Here is a 20,000-nt window from a genome sequence, read left to right as displayed (position 1 = left end):
GTACAACGTTTAAAAACACTCCAGGAATATCACAAGGGACTGAAATTATAAAATAGGGAGGAGAAATCAACATACTTCAAGCTGTCTTATGAACTGCATTTGAGCATCGTATAGGACAACATATCGTGGCTGGACTTCATTAAGAGTGCGCAACAAGCTGTAGCGATCACTAGAAAGTAAAAACGAAAAGAAAGTGGTTAATGCTATGGGCTTTTTGTGGTTGTAGAATTCTAAGCAACTGTATTCCCTAAAGAGGACAAAGGAAAAAGGAGAGTTCAGTGCTAAACCAGGGCTCTTGACAAACCATATCATAAAGATAAGGGGAGTGGATCAAAGACCTTGTAATTAGATGTGGGAACAGTATCCCCAGTAAAAACAACCTTATCCGGAATGGTTAGGCCTGGGATGTTACTTCTATACTTATCTACACACTCTCATAAGATAACAGTACTACTGACAATACATTGTCTTGTGACCAAGGATGCTAATAATAATAATAATAATAATAATAATAATAATAATAATAATAATAATAATAATAATAATAATAATAATAATAATAATCAATAAGCTTATAAAGCTGAATACAAGTACTCTTCTCTTTTTTTGTTGGGAACACTGCAAATGCAATAAAATTAAGGCAGGTCAAATCAGAGAAATCTCTCGCAGCAGAGTAGAGAACAAAGAAACTCCACCTTGAATGAAGAGTCCAGGAATGGAAGCCAAGACACACTGGACAGTGTATAACAAAAAATTGTTATCATTTTTACAAGCTCATAATTATTCCCTAAAGTCCTGGAAGGAAATGGACTAGCTGAGTGGTTAGGGGCCCTGAACACCGTTGGAGTTGCTCTGAGTAGACCCACATATCAGCTTCTCATCTTCACTTGTTAAATAACAATAATCTATTCGACTACGAGCATGCATTGGATATAACACAGTAAATCAATGTCATATACTCATATCCAACCAGCATGAATGGAATAACAAAATAAAAATATATAATTTTTTATTTCATTTCATTGAACTTGCAACTGTTTCATCTTAATTAGCCCCGATTCACACTGGTACAGGATGAATTTTCTACCAGTTGAAAAATATGACCAGCCATTTTGTTGCACGGAACCCTGCAACATTTTCGCTCTGTTCACACAGAACTGATGAACTGGATTAAAATTTAACCTTTGTCAGTGGTTTTACCATTTGTTCATGAACAGATAAAAAATAAAAAATGGCGACTAATTCGTCAAGAAAGAGAAAGGCCACACATCCATGCAACCACGCCTTTGCTGTGCAAAAATTTAGACGGTCAAGGTGTTCACAGCATGTCGGTTAAATTTTCGCCAGTGCCAGCTAAAAAGTCCGCCCCCGATTTGGGCTTTCAAATTTTTCAATGGCGAAGCGTCCAAATTTTGGTACATTTAGCGTGGTTCCCTGTGAACAGAACCCCTAAATACACGTACACAAATTTTCAACCAGTAGAAAATTTGTACGGTACCATGTGAATCAGGCCTTAGTTTACCAAACAACAATAACAACAACAATAAAACTTTATTAATATTTAACAATTAAAAGAAGGACACGTACAACTCGCGTATAGCGTAAGCTAGTCGAGGTGAGTTGTGCAGGGAAAAAAAAAGGGAAAAAGAAGAAAGTAAGCTTCAAATAACAGACTATGAAAAATGACAGGACTAAACTATAAATAAAATACAATCATTAGCATCCGGAGACAAATATAGTTACACAATTGATTGATAATAAGTAGCTTAATAAACTAAACAGGCGAAGAGATTGACAGTGAATTGTTACAAAACAATTTCGAAGTTGTTTCAATTTTACAAATTAAAGGACCTGCACAATGCACAGTCAGTTTCAAATAAAGCCATGTGATAATTATATACCGTACATTGTATGAGCTTATAACCATGATCGAGTGAGCCAGTTACAATGTTTCTTGAAATGCCTCAAGAGGAGAGAGGTCAATTATGTATTTTTTTCTGCACAACAACCAAATCACATGCATTTTTAATCCTACATGTATGGCACCCGTAGGAAATGCTTTACCTGCAGCCTGTCAATGGATGAATTATCACAACACGAGAAGTCAAAAGATTTATTTCACGAGAAGCCTCCACTGTATCCTTGCTTTCTTGATCTGGCTAAAAATGAAATGGAATGTAGTACATTTACACTGGTGTTTAAACAAGTCCAGCACACATCTTCACCATTTTACGTAGCCTATGGTGGCCATAGTTGACCTTGTGGGGATTTGACCAGTTTCCCCCATTTCTTTTGGCACTGTGCTCCTCTAACTGTGTCAATAATTGACCACCCAGTCCAATCAAAACACACAGTGAGCAGGAATTTCAACTTAAATGGTTTGAATCTAGGAATCACACACCTTGATGGAGTTAGATGCACAATGTAACTGCATGTACTACTGAAATAATGTTGTTCGGGCTATAGCTTGAAAACCTCAGGGTTCCTCTATTTTCTAATTTCCAATAATGAATAAAATAGACTAAATTCTCTTAATTACTTATTAGGTTAATATTATACAAAGCATAAATTATTGTATTGTAATACAACATTTTGTCAGCAATAAGGATACATGTATCTTCTTCTTCTTGGTTTCATACATTTCACCAGATAGGTGAAAGCCACCCTCCGAGACAAGATGACGTTGACTTAAAATTATTGAAACATCAGTCAACAACAATGGTTCTTCTCAGTACTACAATCCCCTGGCTTATGAAGATGCTCAAACTACAGCTAGGGATTCAACCAAGTTTGCCTTAAAAAGGCTTACCTTTATGATGACATTTGATCGTGACCCTTAAAAAAGAAATCAAATTAAGAATTTTACGGTGAACCTGCATGTTCAAAGTAAAAATGATACAATAGCAAGGGATCTGTTCCTATGAAAAAGACTAACCTTTGAAAAACTGTTTTGCTTGCTCAGTGGTCTTACTTCAAACAAGATAACACAATAACATTAATTAAAAGCAATAAATAAACTCCTCAAATGTTTTTCATGGCAGATACAACTTCCTTCACTGTGAGAAACAGCACTTTTCCGTTTACTACATCAAGCGCTTGTTCAAAATTGGCCATAAAATAACAGAAAACATGTGACAGCACTCATTTGACCCACAACCAAGTGAGAAGTGTAGCTCTATTCTTCAGATCAAAAACATGCTTTGCAAATACAAAAATTAATTATTTCAAAACTGGAATACAAATCACTGCAATGTCATCTACAGCTCTAAGAAACAGACCCAGACCCCTTTTACTAGTTTGGCCACGACTGCATAACTGTGGCACTTTAAGAAACTGCATAATATTGAATGAACTGAGTCGCCAAGCATGTTACAATGGAAACAAGAAAGTGCAACATCAGATATTAATACTACTTCCTCTTCATTTGGAGAGGTACACTTGTTTAAAACTACTTTCCATAAAACAATTTGCCCACCTCACACTTGTTTGTAATCATGAATCATTAATTATGTAGGATGGGAAGGAAACCAAACTAACTCTTCGACAGCATGCTCATGCCAGCTTACCAAGACATTAAATGCAGTAAAGAACCTTTCTTATGCAATTTTTACTACATATATCTATACTGCAATTCACAGCTGCTGGTTTTCCCACTTTCCTCATCTTACTGAACAGCCAGGTCATACATGTAATTTGAAAGTGTGAAAACCACAGGCAGCAACTTGCAGCATATAATGAGAAATTTATGAGTTTATTCAGACAAAAATTTCAATTTTTAACCACTAGTTACTCAAGCAAGGATCCTGGATGTAAAATAACTAATTAGTATGTGAATGAATAAATAAATTCCAAGGCGATTACTATTAAATTTTGTTACCCATCATCTGAGTCTTTTTGCAATGCTTTCTTTGCAGCTGATTTTTTCCCCTTTCCTGTTCTTTTGTGCTTAGTTTCCCTAGATGTTTTTGGCTCCCGTCGACGAGATGAAGGAAAATCCTGACAATTTGAAAGCGTGCATTGAAAGTTAAATTCTAGGAACTGAATGCTGCTTCATGAGACACTCAAAATGCCCCCAATTTCACAGCACAGGAACTCAGTTTACATCATAGATAATGGTGTAGCATAGGGGGATCACCCATTGTTTTCCTAATGCAATACCCTTTGTAGGCTCAATTTTCCCCGCTCTCTCGTGTTCAGTCTACCTTCCTCCCCGAAAAGAGGAGCACAGGCTTGTTTCCCAAACAGCAGCTGGAAATCGAGCCTATACCCTCTGCAGACTAAAAAACTTTTCAAGATGATGAAATAATGCATGGCGTGGTTTGAATGTTCAGAAATACCAATTTTGAACAAAACTGGTATGCATGCACTTCAATACATTAGTAAACTTACTCTTGTTTTCTGATTGTCTGCAACTGTGTCATCTCCAAAATTTTCTGCACTAGCAGAGTCTGACGAAAACAAGGAATAGAAAGGTTAATTTGTATTAGATTCAATAAGCACTATCATTGGCCAATTCATCTTGCAAGGTTCTTGCAATATGAGCAAGTGGGCATTCCTTGTCAATTTCAGTTACAAAGTTATGTTGCACTTATATGATGAACATAAAAAAACCTAATTTTTTCAATCCATGTTTGGTTAGAGCATTTTGTTTTTTTCCACTAAAATTTGGAAAGAAATGGAGTACTTCACTAATTGAGGAGCTCTCTAATTTGGTATCAAAAGGACAATTAGTCAGTAATCTGTCACAAAGTTCAGTGTGGGTTCTATGATCAAAGGATTGCAACCATAAATGGAGCAGTCTCCTTTCAGGGCAGTGGGTTAATTAAAAAATGTAACAGATTGTTGGCACATGAAGAATGCCATTTTGTGATAGAAATATGGCATAGTCAATCAGGTTTAAGAAAAAACATCCAACTCTTTTCTGGTTCCAGCGTCAGGGATATGCTCATGCTTAAACTCTATGTAAAGAAACAAAGTTCTCTGAAAATAATAAAGTGCTCCTACCCGTTTCTGAGGGTTCTGCTGCTGTTGTTGGATTCTTAAGCATCTTGTTGTAAAGGTTTTTCAAAACAGCTTCACTACCATCACAAAGATACTGCAAACAATATGAGAAACAAATAACAAGTCATAAAAATAAAAATAGGTGTGGTGGGGTAAACTCAAGATGGATAAACACAACAAACTGCTGCTGGGAATTTGACGTTCAGCCATTACTGAATTTACACTAATATATATAAATAAATAAAAACTGAAAAAGGCATGGCATTATCAACGAGTTTAAGAAACAACAATGGCTACAGCGGTGAAAATGTCACTAGTAAAACAGAAAGTATTATTCAAATGTGAGCCACAAGTGCCACACAACCTTTTCCCTCCCCAAAACAATAACATTATCGCTGTGGCCACCATAGTTTCTATTAACTGCATAGACAAAGCCTACTCTAGGCAGAGATAATGAAGATAACTTCCTCTCTTCCCTTGATCTTACTCTTGATGGGCTTAACCATTAACAAAGCAGCTGCAGAAGGCCCCCGCTTTACGTTCATCTGGCGACTATTTGAACTGCTGTAACCTACCGGCTTGTTTCCTTAACTGATGCAAGTATAGGCACAAAAAATATTCACACGATCAGTAGCATTTCGGTTATTGGTGGCATTTGTGAGCATGTTAATTTTCCCCTTACAAGGAAAAATCAATGCATTTTACATCAAAAATACTTACATCTCTAAGTTGTGAACAAGTTCTTTCATCATAAGCAGCAATCAGCACATGGCCTGGCCCAACTAGAGAGTGGTGCAAAAGGAAAAAATAAAGTGTCAAAGGACCAACACTCTCTTGGCCAAATCCTTCATTTGGTTACGGTGGTTGGCCAAGAAGTAACAATCTAATTGCATAAAATTAATTTAGTTCTAACTTTTGATGAGACTTGTGGATGCCATTTTTGTGCTATGCTATTATTTTTTGGGGTGGCACTTGCGTGACCCTCCTGTTTCCCATATTCCCTCATTCTTAATAGCTTTGCTCCTCTGGTGAGGCCTCCAACATTGCTTTTTTCCTTGTCTTTCATTACCTTTATTGTGGGTTCAAGTACTTTCCAATGGCTTCAGCTTCTGGGAAATTAGATCAACAAAGCCACCAAAGTTGCCATCAGGGTTTCAATTTGATCTTCCCCTTCTACTTCTACATGCTACAAGAAACAACCAGCCAGCTGATCCAAATGTGACTGCCATTAGCCATGACGAAACACCTAAAGGACCTCCTCATGGCAAGCTTCCTGTTCTCAACCATGGCACTAAAACTTCCGATCTTCAGTTACTGTAGCTTGGAAACTTCTTTCAGAGACTTGGCTTAGAATCTTCTCTGACCAAAGACTGGGCACCGTCAATGTGCATGCCCTTTCTTGGTTTGGTTTATGACAATCATGTCAAGATTTCCATTGAAGTACCTCAAGATAAACTTGAGTTAATGACCCTTCTTGTCCGTAGCTGGCCCAACACTCCCAAAATAATGTGACAAAAACTGAGTTACAGTCCCTGATTGGCAAATTGGCTTTTTTTTGTGCATGCACCAGTCCAGGCTGCACATTGATGCAATGTTTGTTAAACATACTGCGCACACTCACTCATAAGCACCAATGCTTCAGTCCCATCAATGAATTGCTCGCAGACCTTGAGTAGTGGAATATTTTCTTAGCTTCGTTCGATGGAGTGTCTTTGATTTTTCTGAGCCTCTCCTCGATAACAACTTGTGGTTTTGCGCAGATGCCTTGTTGCATGGCACTGGCTCTGGCATTACACAGCTCATTACGATTTTGAAATTTGTGCCCATCACATCGTGGGTTCGCAGAATGTTATTGATGATTGCTTGAGCCGTTTGGATTTAGACATGTTTTATCAGCAACAGTTTTATGACATTGTGCTACCATTATACTAGTTTCTTTCCTTGCCAGGTTTCCATTACTCTGCCTTACAAGATGACGCTGGTAAAGTTCAAGCTTCTGCTCTCTCAGAGGACACCAAGTATACAGTAACCGTAACTAACATTCTATTTGTTCACTGTATGAAAAGTTCACCAAATTCTATGATGTCCAACCTCTTCCTGCATGCCAGAGACCTTGTCAAGTTTTATCACCATGGTCAGTTACTCCATCATGTCCCACCAGACTGTTAAAAATAATAATATTCTGCACTGCATCGGTTTCACAATTAACTTTGTGCTGTTCTGATTCTACTGCCTTCAATGACATCAAGGTCAAGCTCACATTGAAAGGCCATAATTACATGTATTCCATCAAATAAATTGCCCATCACACCTGACTAGCTTGTAAGGTTCCGTTCTCTCCCGGATTTCAGAAACTCCGCGCACTTCACACTCTGCTTATTGGTTTTTCCACCTTTTTTCGAACTGCCAACTTATGTTCTATGTCGAAAGAATCATTCTCCGCGTTTTCCACCTTGTCTCTCAACGACATCACTTTTTCATTTTGGGGTGGCGCAGTTAGGGTCATGTGGACAAAAACACTACAGTCTGGTGACAGGCTTGATTGTTCCAATTCCATTCATCCCCAACTCCCCTCTCTGTCCTGTCCAGGCCTTACAAGTTTTATTTGCAGCCATGTTCCCAACAGCGCTCCTGCCTTCTCATTCTTATCAACTAGTCTTTGCTTTGATTGCATCACTGGCAGCGTACCCAGGTCCAGCACCCACCACCCAGCTCACTTCTGGCATTGGCCTGGAATCCACAGACTACTCTGGGCACAGTTTATGCCATGGCGAAACTACTTTTGCTCTTGAGTGTGGCTCTCCTGCCCGAACTCAAAGATTCAAGGGGATTGGACTTCGGGTGCAAACATGTTGGATGTTCTGATTCCTTTGGCTGACAGACTTTCCTGTCTAAGACTCTCCCTTATCACTTTGGAAAAGGGATGTAATTAAGGTGTCAGTCCACATGTCACTTTCCTGTTATTTCCTTGGTTGTGTTTTATGTCCAATTAATCTTTGCCACTGTTACCTTCTGCTACTTCAAAAGCACAAGCCACTGTTGCCTTGTACAACTTTCCTTCCAGTTCAAGTTGTTCTTCTCCTTCTGCTACCACCCCTCCCCCCCCCCCCCTTCCCAGAAGCAGTGCCTCTTTGATTCCCTCCTATGGCCCTCTGCCGCACCCGCCTAAACAAAGAGTTCATCTGTGTAGTCACTGTCTTCTAACCTTTGGGGACAGGGCAGGGGGAAATTTGTCAACTGTATTTTAGCGCTAGGGCATGAGGACACTGTACAGAAAATCAAATCAACTTACAGTCTCAGACATGAATAGTTGGGACACTTCATGTCAACATCTTCTGTTCACTCCTCGTGCATTCCCTGCCACTCTCAATGTTGCTTATCGCAGTTCAGTCACCAAATCTTTCACGCCAACATTGAGAGGGAAGGAAGAGGCAGAAGTGTCCCAACAATTATGTCTGGGTCTGTAGATCAAATCATAGGTTGACTTTTTTTAAGGAGAGGGGAAAACCAGAGAACCTGGAGAAAAACCTTGTGGTGCAGAGAAGAGAACCTACAAACTCAACCCACATGTGATGCCAAGTTTGGGAGTTGAACCTAAACCACATAGGTGGGAGGCAAGTGCTCTTGCCACTCCCCTCCCCTGCAATAACGTTCCTATGATCTACCCTATGCAAATTATTTGAGTTCACAAATATTATTTTCCATGACTGAAAATTAAATCCCATGCACCATACCAGCCCAGTGAACAGCTATTTTTAAAAAGCACCAACTATACCTACAGTATTAGACCACAGTAATGTTGAAACTAACTTTAGAGTAACCAGGGACTGAGCTGCACATGAAAGCAGTGCATAAATTAACTAAGCTACATTTACCTCTGCTTACATTCCTCACAAAGGCTCCCTCTTTTACATCAAGCAAACAGAAGGACAATACATTGTAATTTAGGGAAAAGACAAAAAAATTCTGATAATAGATTTATGTTTGCATTTATTATCAACAATTATGCATACATGTACGAAAATTGCATAATGATGTAAATACTTTAACAGATATTTACGTTTGCTTTCATTCTTCGCATCATCACACTCAATCTCGTCCAAGACTTCACTTAACAATTTCCACTTAGGGCTTTCCTCCAGAACAAGACCCTCTAAAAATTCAATCAATCACTCAATAAATTATTGTTGAATCAATCAAACAATCAATCAATCTTGAGTAGTAAAGCAAGTCATTAGGGACCTTATGCAAGGACAACGACGATGCTGTCTAAAAATACTATTTCCTGTTATTGTAATAATTTCGTGATAACTCCAAGTCATTCGGAACGGAAAGTGTTAATTAATCAACATTGCAGGAATAAAATTGGCATGAACAGTGTGGTTGTTTGGGAAGAAAATTAAAAATATTTTGTCAGGTTCTCACATCCTCTACGCAACCTTTAAATTAGTCAATTCATGTTATTGTCAGGACGAGGATGGCAAAGAAATGTACCAAAATGCAAAACGCATGGGCAGGGCATGCAGAGCCTTTGCTTTTGTTCTTTAAGTCCATTGTTTTGTGGTAATTTCCTCGCCGTTGTCGTTGTCATATCAAAAGGTCCCTATTGTTAAAGAAATACACCTTGCAGAAATCAATCCTTCAACTTTTCCATCACTAGTTCCGATGTTCTACCAGTGAGGAGGGGGACATCAGGGGTTGCCCAATAAAGCATTTCTGTGCCAGAAGTTGGCAAATACCGAAATACCGTTTTCAAAAACAGTTTGATACCAAATCCAAAGTTAATATGTTATATATTTCTTTCCCATGTTGGTCTGCGCACGCGGATTATCTTTGTCAGTAAAGCAAATGAATGCTAAAACGAGCCCCTCTTCTAAAGTGTGAACTTGCACCAAGCATGCTCTCCATGCAATATCAAGAATGTTGGAAAGGTCAGGTTACACTTTATAAACAGCTCCCTGTTTGATGGTTGCGAATAATGGTACGGGAAACTGGAAGTTTGTTACCGGTAACACCGAATACCGCCAACCAAAACAAAGAGAACCAATTTCTGTAGGGGACTTGATCATACTGCAATTCCGAACTTTTCAGACAACAATTTCTGAAATACAGCATTAATAATTTACAGATACCGCATTTCTGCAAACCACAATGTCCCCCTCAGTGAGCTGTAGGAGTCACATGTAAGCTATGCCATTAAACTGGGTTCAGGTAACAACAGTTTGTCTCGCTATACTGCTCGGACTCCCTTTGTCGAAATAAAGCACCAAGGAAGTTGGAAAAAATGCGAATACCTGGTAACATGGAGTAACGTGGTACTCCTTTTCAAGACTCAAACCTACACTCTTCCGATGAGTTTGTGCAATATACAAGCCGGCAAGCCATGTGAGTCAACATGCAAGCCATGCAAATCAACATGCATGACTTGCATGACTGTAGACCGCATACTAATGCTAATTAACAGTTATTAAAAGCTAACAGTTTAAAATGAGTGCTTTGACTTAAATACTGTTTAATTTATCAGTGCTATTTGAAATGGGTGCTTAGACTTGTCTTATTACTGTTTATCAAATGCTATTTGTCAGCAGTATGCAGTATGCAGTCTGCAGTTGTCACACACCTTAGAGTTTTTGTTTGGAGCCACCACGTTGGGAGTTTGTACAATACACGAGCAAAATTTAATATCAACTGGCACAGAGAAGCACCCATTTTAAAATGGTCACCTTTCAATACTAAAATGGCTCGCACATTGTAAAACATCACTGTTACTCTTGTTTGCTTCAATTATATCCTTACTGCTAATCCACAAACCATTCAAACGCCTTCAAAGAAAGAAAAACCCCACCACTGAACAGATTTGGCAAGGATGTGGAGTTTACTTGACTTTGAGATACTCAAATCAAATGGCTTACCTTCATTATCTTTCTCTTCCCTAGAAAAAGTAAACAAAAGTCCTAAAGTGAGAGTCCTACACCCTTAAAAATTAATGTTTGCTTTGTCAATGACTACTAAATTAATTGTTTGCCAGTTAGTGGCAGACTGGTAATTATTACACTTGAAACAAAACTTCGAGTGTACAATAAAGGAGGAGTTAGACCTAATGACGCATGGCCTCCTGAATACCAGTTTGGATTGTCTACCACTGAGCTATAAGAATTTTCCAGGTACATGTAGGAGTAGCCATGCATGAAGCACAATTCTGGAAACACCATTCCTATCACACCACATGGACTACAATGTTATAGGTAATGAAGTCAAGACGTTATGTTTCAATCCCTTAAATTGTTACCAATGGGACACCAAGAACTTGAATAGATGAAGTGGAAAAAAGACCCAAAGAACTAAAATGGGATCCAACAACAAACTCACACAATGATATGAACCCAAGACTTGGTCAATCAACACACAAATTCTGGGAGTAACCTCTTTAAAATACTTTTTTATTTGTGCAATCTACAAACTAAATTCAGGCTTCCCGTTGCCTGAACTGGTCATGTGATGTCTGATATACACTGTAATAATTATGTACTATCTATTTTAATAAAGCTGCTACTCTGGTGTCTTCAACTATGAGACTTACTTTTCTGACGAATCTCCTTTCATTTTCTTGTGTTTCCTCTCTGTTTGCTCTATAACTCTGGCTTTTGCATGCTATTACAGGATTAAAAGCAGAACACAACTACAGTTTGACATGAAAACCCCAAAACATAAAAGGCAATTTTACTGACACGCAAGTAGAATGTAGTTAATGGATTGTGACAATATTATCTGTAACCCTTTCATGGCAGCTCTATTTTCACTGTAACGTTTGTGCTGTCTAGTTGCCAAGGTCAGCAAAAACTAAGGATTTATTGTGTTCCTGCTTCGAACTTCACCACTTTGTTGTCACTAGCAGGCTACTACAATTCACAGCATTGGTGCTTTTTTCAAAGCTCTATTCAAGGCTAAGAGTTGACATGTGTAACACTAAGTTCTCTTGTAGTACAGCTCCTCTGACTGGCTATGCCAGCAGACATTTGTCTAGCTATAAAATCATATGAAAACTATTTTTAAATTAATAGAAATCACTTATGTTCAGTTGTTCAGCAAAGTGAACACTCAATATATTAGTGTGCTTTACAATTTGGTTTTTTCCCTCCCTCTCTTTGGAGTCGAGGTTGGGACCTGTCAATAAACTCGGGACACTACTGTGTGGTGCAGTTAAGTCTGCGCAGCGACTTCCCCCAAGCTTGTTGGCTGCGTTGCCTTTTGAATATCGCCTGCTAACCGATACTCTTGTCCGATCCAGCACGTGCTGTTTTGCATTCAGCTCGTAGTGCTGGGGAGATAAGTGAGGTTCCTTTGTCACACATTCGCCAGAAGCCACACAGGCTAACCTAAAGCAAGGCAGCGCTCCCCCATTAACACCAACTGGAGTCAATGTTTGCTCATAACAAGTAGTTAGCACACAAACATAAGGAACAGAGACAATAAGTTAACTATTATTGTCATAATGACTGTAGCCTATTTGAACGAGAAGGAGGAAATGGGAGAGAAAACCAAAAGAACTGAAGATACAGCTGGGGAGAGATAAATCAATCTTCTCAGCTCCCACTGAAGTTTTCTTCTTGGCTGTTTCCCCACTCCTTCCCATAAATACAACATTTTCAGCCAAGGAGTTTTCATGAAGGGCTGTCACAATAAAATTTGAGTGATCCATCTCAAGCCAACAGACTAGTAACCATTACACACCTTTCCCAAATCAACTGAAAGGCTGGATGCATAAACCTAGATAATTAATATCCCAGTTAAAATTGTGAGGAATGGCCATAACATCATACTTTGTTTTAACTAGCCTCACATCTAATAAGAGTACTACCTGGATTAATACCATTTATAACTTTATCAATAACCTGGGATCCATGAGCAAGGATATATAACTTCTATGTAACACACGACATAGAATACATCTTTTAAAATATTATATGATTATGACTTTAAAAGCTCTGCATAATAATTCTGTTCCCCTTCATATTTCATTTACCAAAAATATTATCTCACCACAAACAGGGAATCTGCAGCATCCAAAAACATCCAAAGGGAATGATTCTTTACATCACGTTGACTAGCCCTAAACATACAATATTATATTTTTGTTTCACTGTCTATATACTATGATAAATGAAGAGAGTTTATCAAAAGGGGGTAACAAGTGCCAGGTTACACCTATGACCCTATGGCCCTCAATATAATTTATTATTGTTCAGTGAATATTATAAGATAATTATGCAGATGATTGATTGGCAAAAGGAAGAATGTAAAACTGTCTCAAAAAACTGAAAAGGCCGTCTTTAAACAACTTAGGCTGTACCTTAGTGTTTCCAGAAAGTTGTAGAATGTAACACAGTCATACTGTGTAAGGTAACTGCAAAATAAGCAAACATTTAGTGGATTTATCATGAAACCTTTAATTATTTTGAAAGGAGGACCCCAAACATCATTAGATGAGCCAACCCAACCTGATCTGCTAGGATCCCAGCCCAACTGTCAAATACACGAAAACTGCACACACTTTCAGATGTAAACAGTCGTCTACAGTTATACTGTACAACTGCTTCTAAAACTCATAATTATAATAGTTCATGATGGGAATTTAAACAAAAAAGAACTGTTTTATTAATCAATATCTGTATATCTGATACTGATTTCTCCCTGTATGTCTTCATTTACATAAATGTTTCTTTTGATTTTCCCTGTTAAAATGTCTTGAATCACCAAAAATACCTAATGTACATTGACATTTAATGCTGACATTTACAGTGTAATAAGTCATAATGTTATACAATATTCGCGTCAGACTTGTATCACATTTACAATCTCAAGGCAAAAATGTGATACAGATTTGCTCATGTTATATATATTACTTATGATTTTGTTTACTGATAACGTGATAAATTAGGTTTAGAAATAAAATAATTATGTTAAGGCTATTGCTTACAGTAGCTTTTCCTGACATGTCACTGTTGAGTGTGAAGTTGTAGTGTCATTCAAAGGGAAATAAAATTATTATTGTTCAAAATGTTCACAGATGGAATTGAATCAGTTTAACACCGTGCCACTGACAATAATTTTGCTATTCAGTCTAGTCATATTTAAAAGATAAAATAACAAGAGAAAGACAATAAGATGGGTCACACCCCATAATTAGTCATACTGTGTTTGTTTTTAGATGATTTTTCCATTTTGCCAATGAGAGTTTTCTGGATTGCTTATGTTTAATTAAGCTGTACTGTAAGAAGCAGCCCAGCCCCAAACCAGCCAGATTCTTGTTATAAAGGATTCCAACTAATCAAACTGAGGTCGGGCATTACTACAAATGTACAGTAAACCAAGAAACAGCAAAATGAAACACCAAAACACCATGTATGAACCCACCATACACTGAATACCAACCGACAAAGGTTGGATTTGAGATTAGCATTTTTAAGGCCTAAAATTAGGCCTAAGTTAGGGTTAGGGTTAGGGTTAGGGTTATAGGGTTAATGTTAGGGTTAGAATCCTAATCTTAATCTCAATCAATTAGGAGTAATAACATTTCAGGCCTGAAACCATATTTAATCTCAAAACCAAACCTTTGTTGGTTAGTATTCAATGTATGGTGGGGTCATACATGGTGTTTTGTTTCGCTGTTTCGTGATATAGTAATGTCTGCTGAGATCACGCCATGTGATCACTAATGATGCCAAGCTCACTTGTTTACCAAGTGATTTCTGATACCTTTTTTCCAGTAAAGAGAACACTTCTTAGTACTCAATGTTTTATAAATTAACATTAATTAATAGAAGATAGCAAACTTCCAAACTGCTTGCATGTAAAAACATTTTTTCAAAGTATTCTTGCTTGAGGAGGCAGTGTGGCCGAGTGGTTACTGGGCCTGTGCCTTGAGATCTGAAGATCCTGGGTTCAAGACCGTGTTCTGATTACTCACTGAATTTGTTTCAGGTAGTCCCTGGTTCAATTTCTTGGTGCACTTGTAAAATAGCCAACTGGTTTGCCTCCCACCAGTTAGGGTTCTTAACAATAATTGTATATATTCAATGCTCGGAGATATTAACTACTAGCTACTCTAAAATCCGATGGTAAACAAAATGATTGTTCTTGTTATGACTGGTTTTTGTCTCACATGACAAATTTTAAATTAAGCCCAAGATGAGCTGCTCCACCTGATGTAATGCCAGGCTACAACTTTCAAATTATCTTCCTACAACCAAATTGTAATTAACTGTTGCCATCAGGAACTGCAAAGCTGTGCATCTAAATTACATTAGGAACAAAAAGCTAGTCATTTTCTCTAATAACACAAGGTTGACATAAATTATTTCTCTCAGCTGTTTTTACTTACAGTAAAATAAGCCTCAGGACTCTTAGGTCTGATACCAACTGCTTTGTCTTGCTACTCTGGAAACAGAAACACTGTCCATTACTTGAAAATATATTGTGCTTGTGTTAAAGTTTTCAGGGTAAACGTCAACTCTCTGTCATTTGCAAATATTACAAGTTTCAAATCCAAAGTAGTGAGCGAAACCAACGGCAACGTTAATATTTTGGATTAGGTACAGTACCGCCTGAAAGTATTGACCCCTAGGGACAAGGCACTCCCTCGCCTTTGCCGCAGGTAGTGGTCGTGCATCCACCAAGGTATACAAATTATGTTCCCTCAGTAAAACCGAGGTGCAATTTGCTGCAGCAGTAAATTTACTGCAGCAGAAAAGACGAGGCTTGCTGCTGGAAAGAACAGTGATTAAACAGTTGCACTAACTTGTCAAATAAGCGGTCGGGAACAGTTTCAAGTTTTAGGTCTCATGGTGTGAAGAATCGATTCTTCAATGCAAGAAATTGTCAACAAAATAAGAGTGCATGCGATATACGTTAAGACTCAAATAATATTATTATTTTATAATTTATACATAATGTAAAACCAACGACTTCTTAAAGTTACAAAGAGGACATACACATGATGCGGAGAGGAATGTTTTCGTGAGCTCTGCGTTTATTCTGAAATTATATCTTAAAGTTTGTTTTCTTATTGGTGGGTACTTAAACTGCATTGCAACACCTAGGATCTATCCTGCTGACTACAGAGACATTTTTAAACAGACACACATCAGTTTAGGAAAAGCAAATATTAAAAATGAAGTTTCAACCTCATTTGTATTGGACACTACGACTGCCATGTGTAATATCATGAGGAAGTTTCTTTGACAAAGATTACTCTAATTTTCAAATGGTACTGAAACTTTTAACCCAGCGAAGATACAAATCATTCACTGCAGCAATGTCCACCCACATCCTGGACCAAATGCAAGACAAAATCAAAATTACTGGCCGGAACAAGATCTCCACTGTACAAGGTGTTCAGTTTGCTTGACGAAAAGCGCTCGTCGCCATAGAGCTGTGACAAATGTGAACTTTGGAACCAGATGAAGATGTGGTCAGATGAAGTTTAATTTAGTCTGGTGGTTTCCCATTGCATGTCCAGTACTTTGATGCCAATATTTGAGGGTTTGTTTTATTTTTTAATTATCATAATTTTTTTCTTGCTTTTTAAAGAGAATTTGAGTGAACTCAAGCCTTGCCTGGGAAACTGATTCTTGGGTTCCAAAAACACTGGAAACAGCATTTCTTAGCGTTCTATTTTACAAATCTCCCAGGGGGGGCATGCCCTCAGACCCCTCTTGGTAGCTTGTGCCTTCAGCGCTCACAAGGCACTACATATATATTGTAATTGCGACTCCAAAAATGTCATGTCCAGTGCTTTCAGAAATAATTATGTCCGCTCCCTTACAAAATTGTCAAAAACCCTGCCTGGAAAAATTCTCTTTGGTACCACTTTGATCTCCTTGCATTGCATTTGTACCCATGTTATACAAGAAGTGAACTCTTTTTTAGCCAATCAGAACTGAGTAATATTTTCAGGTATGTTATTACAAACATAAAAATATAAAACTAGAAATACGTTGTTCAACACTGACCACTTCCTAACAATGATATTTGTTAAACTCTCAAACTAAATTGTACTATACACTTCTACATTGCATGTACTGAATTTAAAGGCAGTTTAAGTACCAGTTGATGCCAGATTGGATTCAGCTGGGATCTCAGAGCTTTGTCAAAAGACTTGCTAATGCCATTCTCCACTGTCAGCTCATCAGGATCAAGCTATTAAAATTATCACAGAGTTTAAAAAATTAATTTCTTCAACAGGGTTGACATCACTAGAACTCTACCACATACAATTATAATAATCATGATAAAGATTATGATGATGATCATGTATTGTCAGTCAGAATATTTTGATGGTAATGGGGCCTTAAAAGATGCCAGCAGTTCACAACCTGTGAATTGAGGCAACACCATCAATTTTTAAGCACTTTAAAATTGCATTTGTATTTGAGCAGATGCAAGTAGCATTGTGTTCCATTCGATACTGGGTTGACATTTCAGACTACTTTGCATTGTGATAGTTCTTTGAAAACAGTGATGCAAATTAATCCACTTGGCAAATATGCCATAATATGTTTATTCTCCATCAAAGCTTCATGACAATCATAGGCTTAACAGGAACTTACTGTGGGGTTGGCTCTTTTAAGTTCTTTGAGACAGGTATCAATCAAATCAAGAACAGCTGTTTGAATTGCCAGCATGGATGGTGTAAGGTGCAGATGGAGCTCGATAACTTCAGGCTTCAACAAAGAGTTAAGTAAAAATTAATGCATGATGTTACAAACGATTTACTTCAGAGAACCGAAAATCTGTAAACAGGACAATAACATTATTATTCAAAAATGGATTCTCCTTACCGTGTGCTTATCCAAGAAAGAAGAAACTGTAGCATGAAACCTAAACATCATAAGCAATAAAAAAGGATGCAATAAAAATTGTATTATTGTCACAAAAAAGTCACAGACCTACATAATAGGTCATTTCCATAAATTTTTTTGCAATAAAATAGATAAAAATAAAGGAACATTGATATGGTATACAGTAGTACGTGTAGTAGCTGTAGTGGCTGTAGTCCATGTAGTAGCTGAAGTACATGTAGTACACACTGACATGTACCTTGGAACTTCAAATCCAACTGAGACAAGTCCTTAGGAAACAAAATACATGTAGCTAAACCTGTAAAGCCAATTTAAATCGTTTTCACAATACATGAAAGCGATGGCAAATTCACTCTTCAGGACAAGCGGGCAAGAGGTGGTAGCTGGTGTTATTATGATGAGAATTTCAGATATTTAATGCAGGAGAAGTATAGCTCACTATCCTGGAGTGAAGTGCACTGGGAGTATGTACTACAGCTGTTTACCAGTAATTACAACAAATACTACAGCTACTACAGCCACTACACGTACATACTACAGATAATGCACATACTACAGCTACTACGTGTACCACATGTACTACACTGTTAGGTACATGTGCTACAGCTGTTGTTGGTCAAATCTGTTCTCAGGTTGAATCCGTTTTTACCTAGGTTAAATTGGTGATCCTCATTTGATTAAAGCAGCTATCAACCCCACAAAAATGACTGTAAACACCTTTACCTTCCCTCAAGCACTGTCTTACCCTTCTCAACACATCTTTATGTTTTAGATCATCCTATCAGTTTCTGTATTCATACACTTGTCAACATTACAACACGGCAAGGGTTCAAAGAACTGTACTATGCATTTACCGGTTCTCGAACTCTGGCCCTCCAGATATATAGTCCTGTGTCTTCACCACTACACTACAACATTCATGTAGTCACTCCAACTTTTCTAGTGAAGTCCCAAGGCGAGTGTTTACTTACAAATTCAAAACGAATTTGAGGGAAGAGCCAACTATCGCTCAAAAATTCGAAGCGCATTTTTGGGGAGAGTGAATTATCGTTCGAAAAATCACATCGATTGAAGCAATAGGTGTCACGAAATGGTGGCGAAAAATCAGCGAAATATCATTTCAAACGAAATTTCCTCGAAAAGGTGCGAAAAACAAGGAATTTGCGTCGAAAATCACTTGCATTACTTTTGCACAGTACTGTACTTCAAATACTACAGCTACATGTACTACAGGTACTACTAACACCAGCTAAAACAAAACTGGAACACAGAATTAAAACTTTAATGTTTGATTCAGTGCAGTTTTAACCAATAGGAATCAAGTGTCAAGTGGTGCCTTATCAGTACTGAATCAGTTGACTGTTTCATGCCGTCTCCGCCAATCGTAATTCTTATGATGACAAGTTGTCTGGATCAAATTAAACCACAACTAAAGCAGTTTCTCCCAAGCCAATGAAAAGCAACCATGTTAGCACTAATTTCTTACAGTGGCACATTATTATTTTATTCTTAACTGTACAAGTACTAAAGGCACTTCATGTACTACGGCTACAGTACTACAAGAACTACACATACTACAACTACTTCAGTTACTACACTTGCTGCTACTACAGCTACTATGGGTATTACGGGTATTACAGGTAGTACGGCTACTACAGCTACTACGGGTAGCCTGCAGCTACTATAGCTATACTATACATGTAGCTACTATAGCTACTGGTACTACAGGTACACTACTACACTTACTACAGCTACTACATCTACCACAACTGCTACGAGTACTACAGGCACCATGGCAACAACAGCTTTAATAGCTACTAGTGTACCTGGGTGTGGTTTGGGACAAAATAGTGAGGTATTACATACTACCCATTAAAGGACTACATTCTTATGGCCCATGTTTTGTTTCAGGTCAATTAATGAATGAATTGAACTGGAAGAAACAATGAGTGAGAACATATTACAATAAAGCCAAGAAAACTAGGTTAATAAGAATAATTTTAGTATCAGTTAAACTGATGTCTGAATGTTAGCCATACTTCACATTTTAATCTGCCTTAAGTATCTTAACAATATCTAGCCATCTTGACTCCCCTCTTCGAAAATAATCCGGATCATATTTCCTGTATGTAGTCTTGA

The 20,000-nt window shown here is 37.8% G+C and overlaps 1 protein-coding gene across 2 annotated transcripts in view; it reads right to left on the bottom strand.

The window, feature by feature from the left end:
- LOC137973534 (DNA repair endonuclease XPF-like) overlaps window positions 1–20,000 on the bottom strand; it is a 48,231-nt gene that overhangs the window by 17,041 nt on the left and 11,190 nt on the right. For both annotated transcript variants that reach the window (XM_068820369.1, XM_068820370.1), the window contains exons 7-23: window positions 17,841–17,880; window positions 17,610–17,723; window positions 17,107–17,199; window positions 15,383–15,438; window positions 13,352–13,405; window positions 13,042–13,111; window positions 11,582–11,652; window positions 10,914–10,933; window positions 9,062–9,154; window positions 5,722–5,783; window positions 5,005–5,095; window positions 4,390–4,448; window positions 3,878–3,996; window positions 2,936–2,970; window positions 2,810–2,835; window positions 2,065–2,159; window positions 76–169 (exon numbers count right to left, since the gene is read on the bottom strand). In XM_068820369.1, the coding sequence (XP_068676470.1) occupies window positions 76–169; window positions 2,065–2,159; window positions 2,810–2,835; window positions 2,936–2,970; window positions 3,878–3,996; window positions 4,390–4,448; window positions 5,005–5,095; window positions 5,722–5,783; window positions 9,062–9,154; window positions 10,914–10,933; window positions 11,582–11,652; window positions 13,042–13,111; window positions 13,352–13,405; window positions 15,383–15,438; window positions 17,107–17,199; window positions 17,610–17,723; window positions 17,841–17,880 (1,192 nt within the window). The remainder of the gene's footprint in view (window positions 1–75; window positions 170–2,064; window positions 2,160–2,809; window positions 2,836–2,935; window positions 2,971–3,877; window positions 3,997–4,389; window positions 4,449–5,004; window positions 5,096–5,721; window positions 5,784–9,061; window positions 9,155–10,913; window positions 10,934–11,581; window positions 11,653–13,041; window positions 13,112–13,351; window positions 13,406–15,382; window positions 15,439–17,106; window positions 17,200–17,609; window positions 17,724–17,840; window positions 17,881–20,000) is intronic.

The sequence above is a fragment of the Montipora foliosa genome, chromosome 10, assembly GCF_036669935.1.
Source record: "Montipora foliosa isolate CH-2021 chromosome 10, ASM3666993v2, whole genome shotgun sequence".
Lineage (NCBI taxonomy): Eukaryota > Metazoa > Cnidaria > Anthozoa > Scleractinia > Acroporidae > Montipora > Montipora foliosa.
The sequence above is the reverse complement of the archived record's forward strand: the minus strand, read 5'-3'. Positions and strand labels throughout refer to the sequence as shown.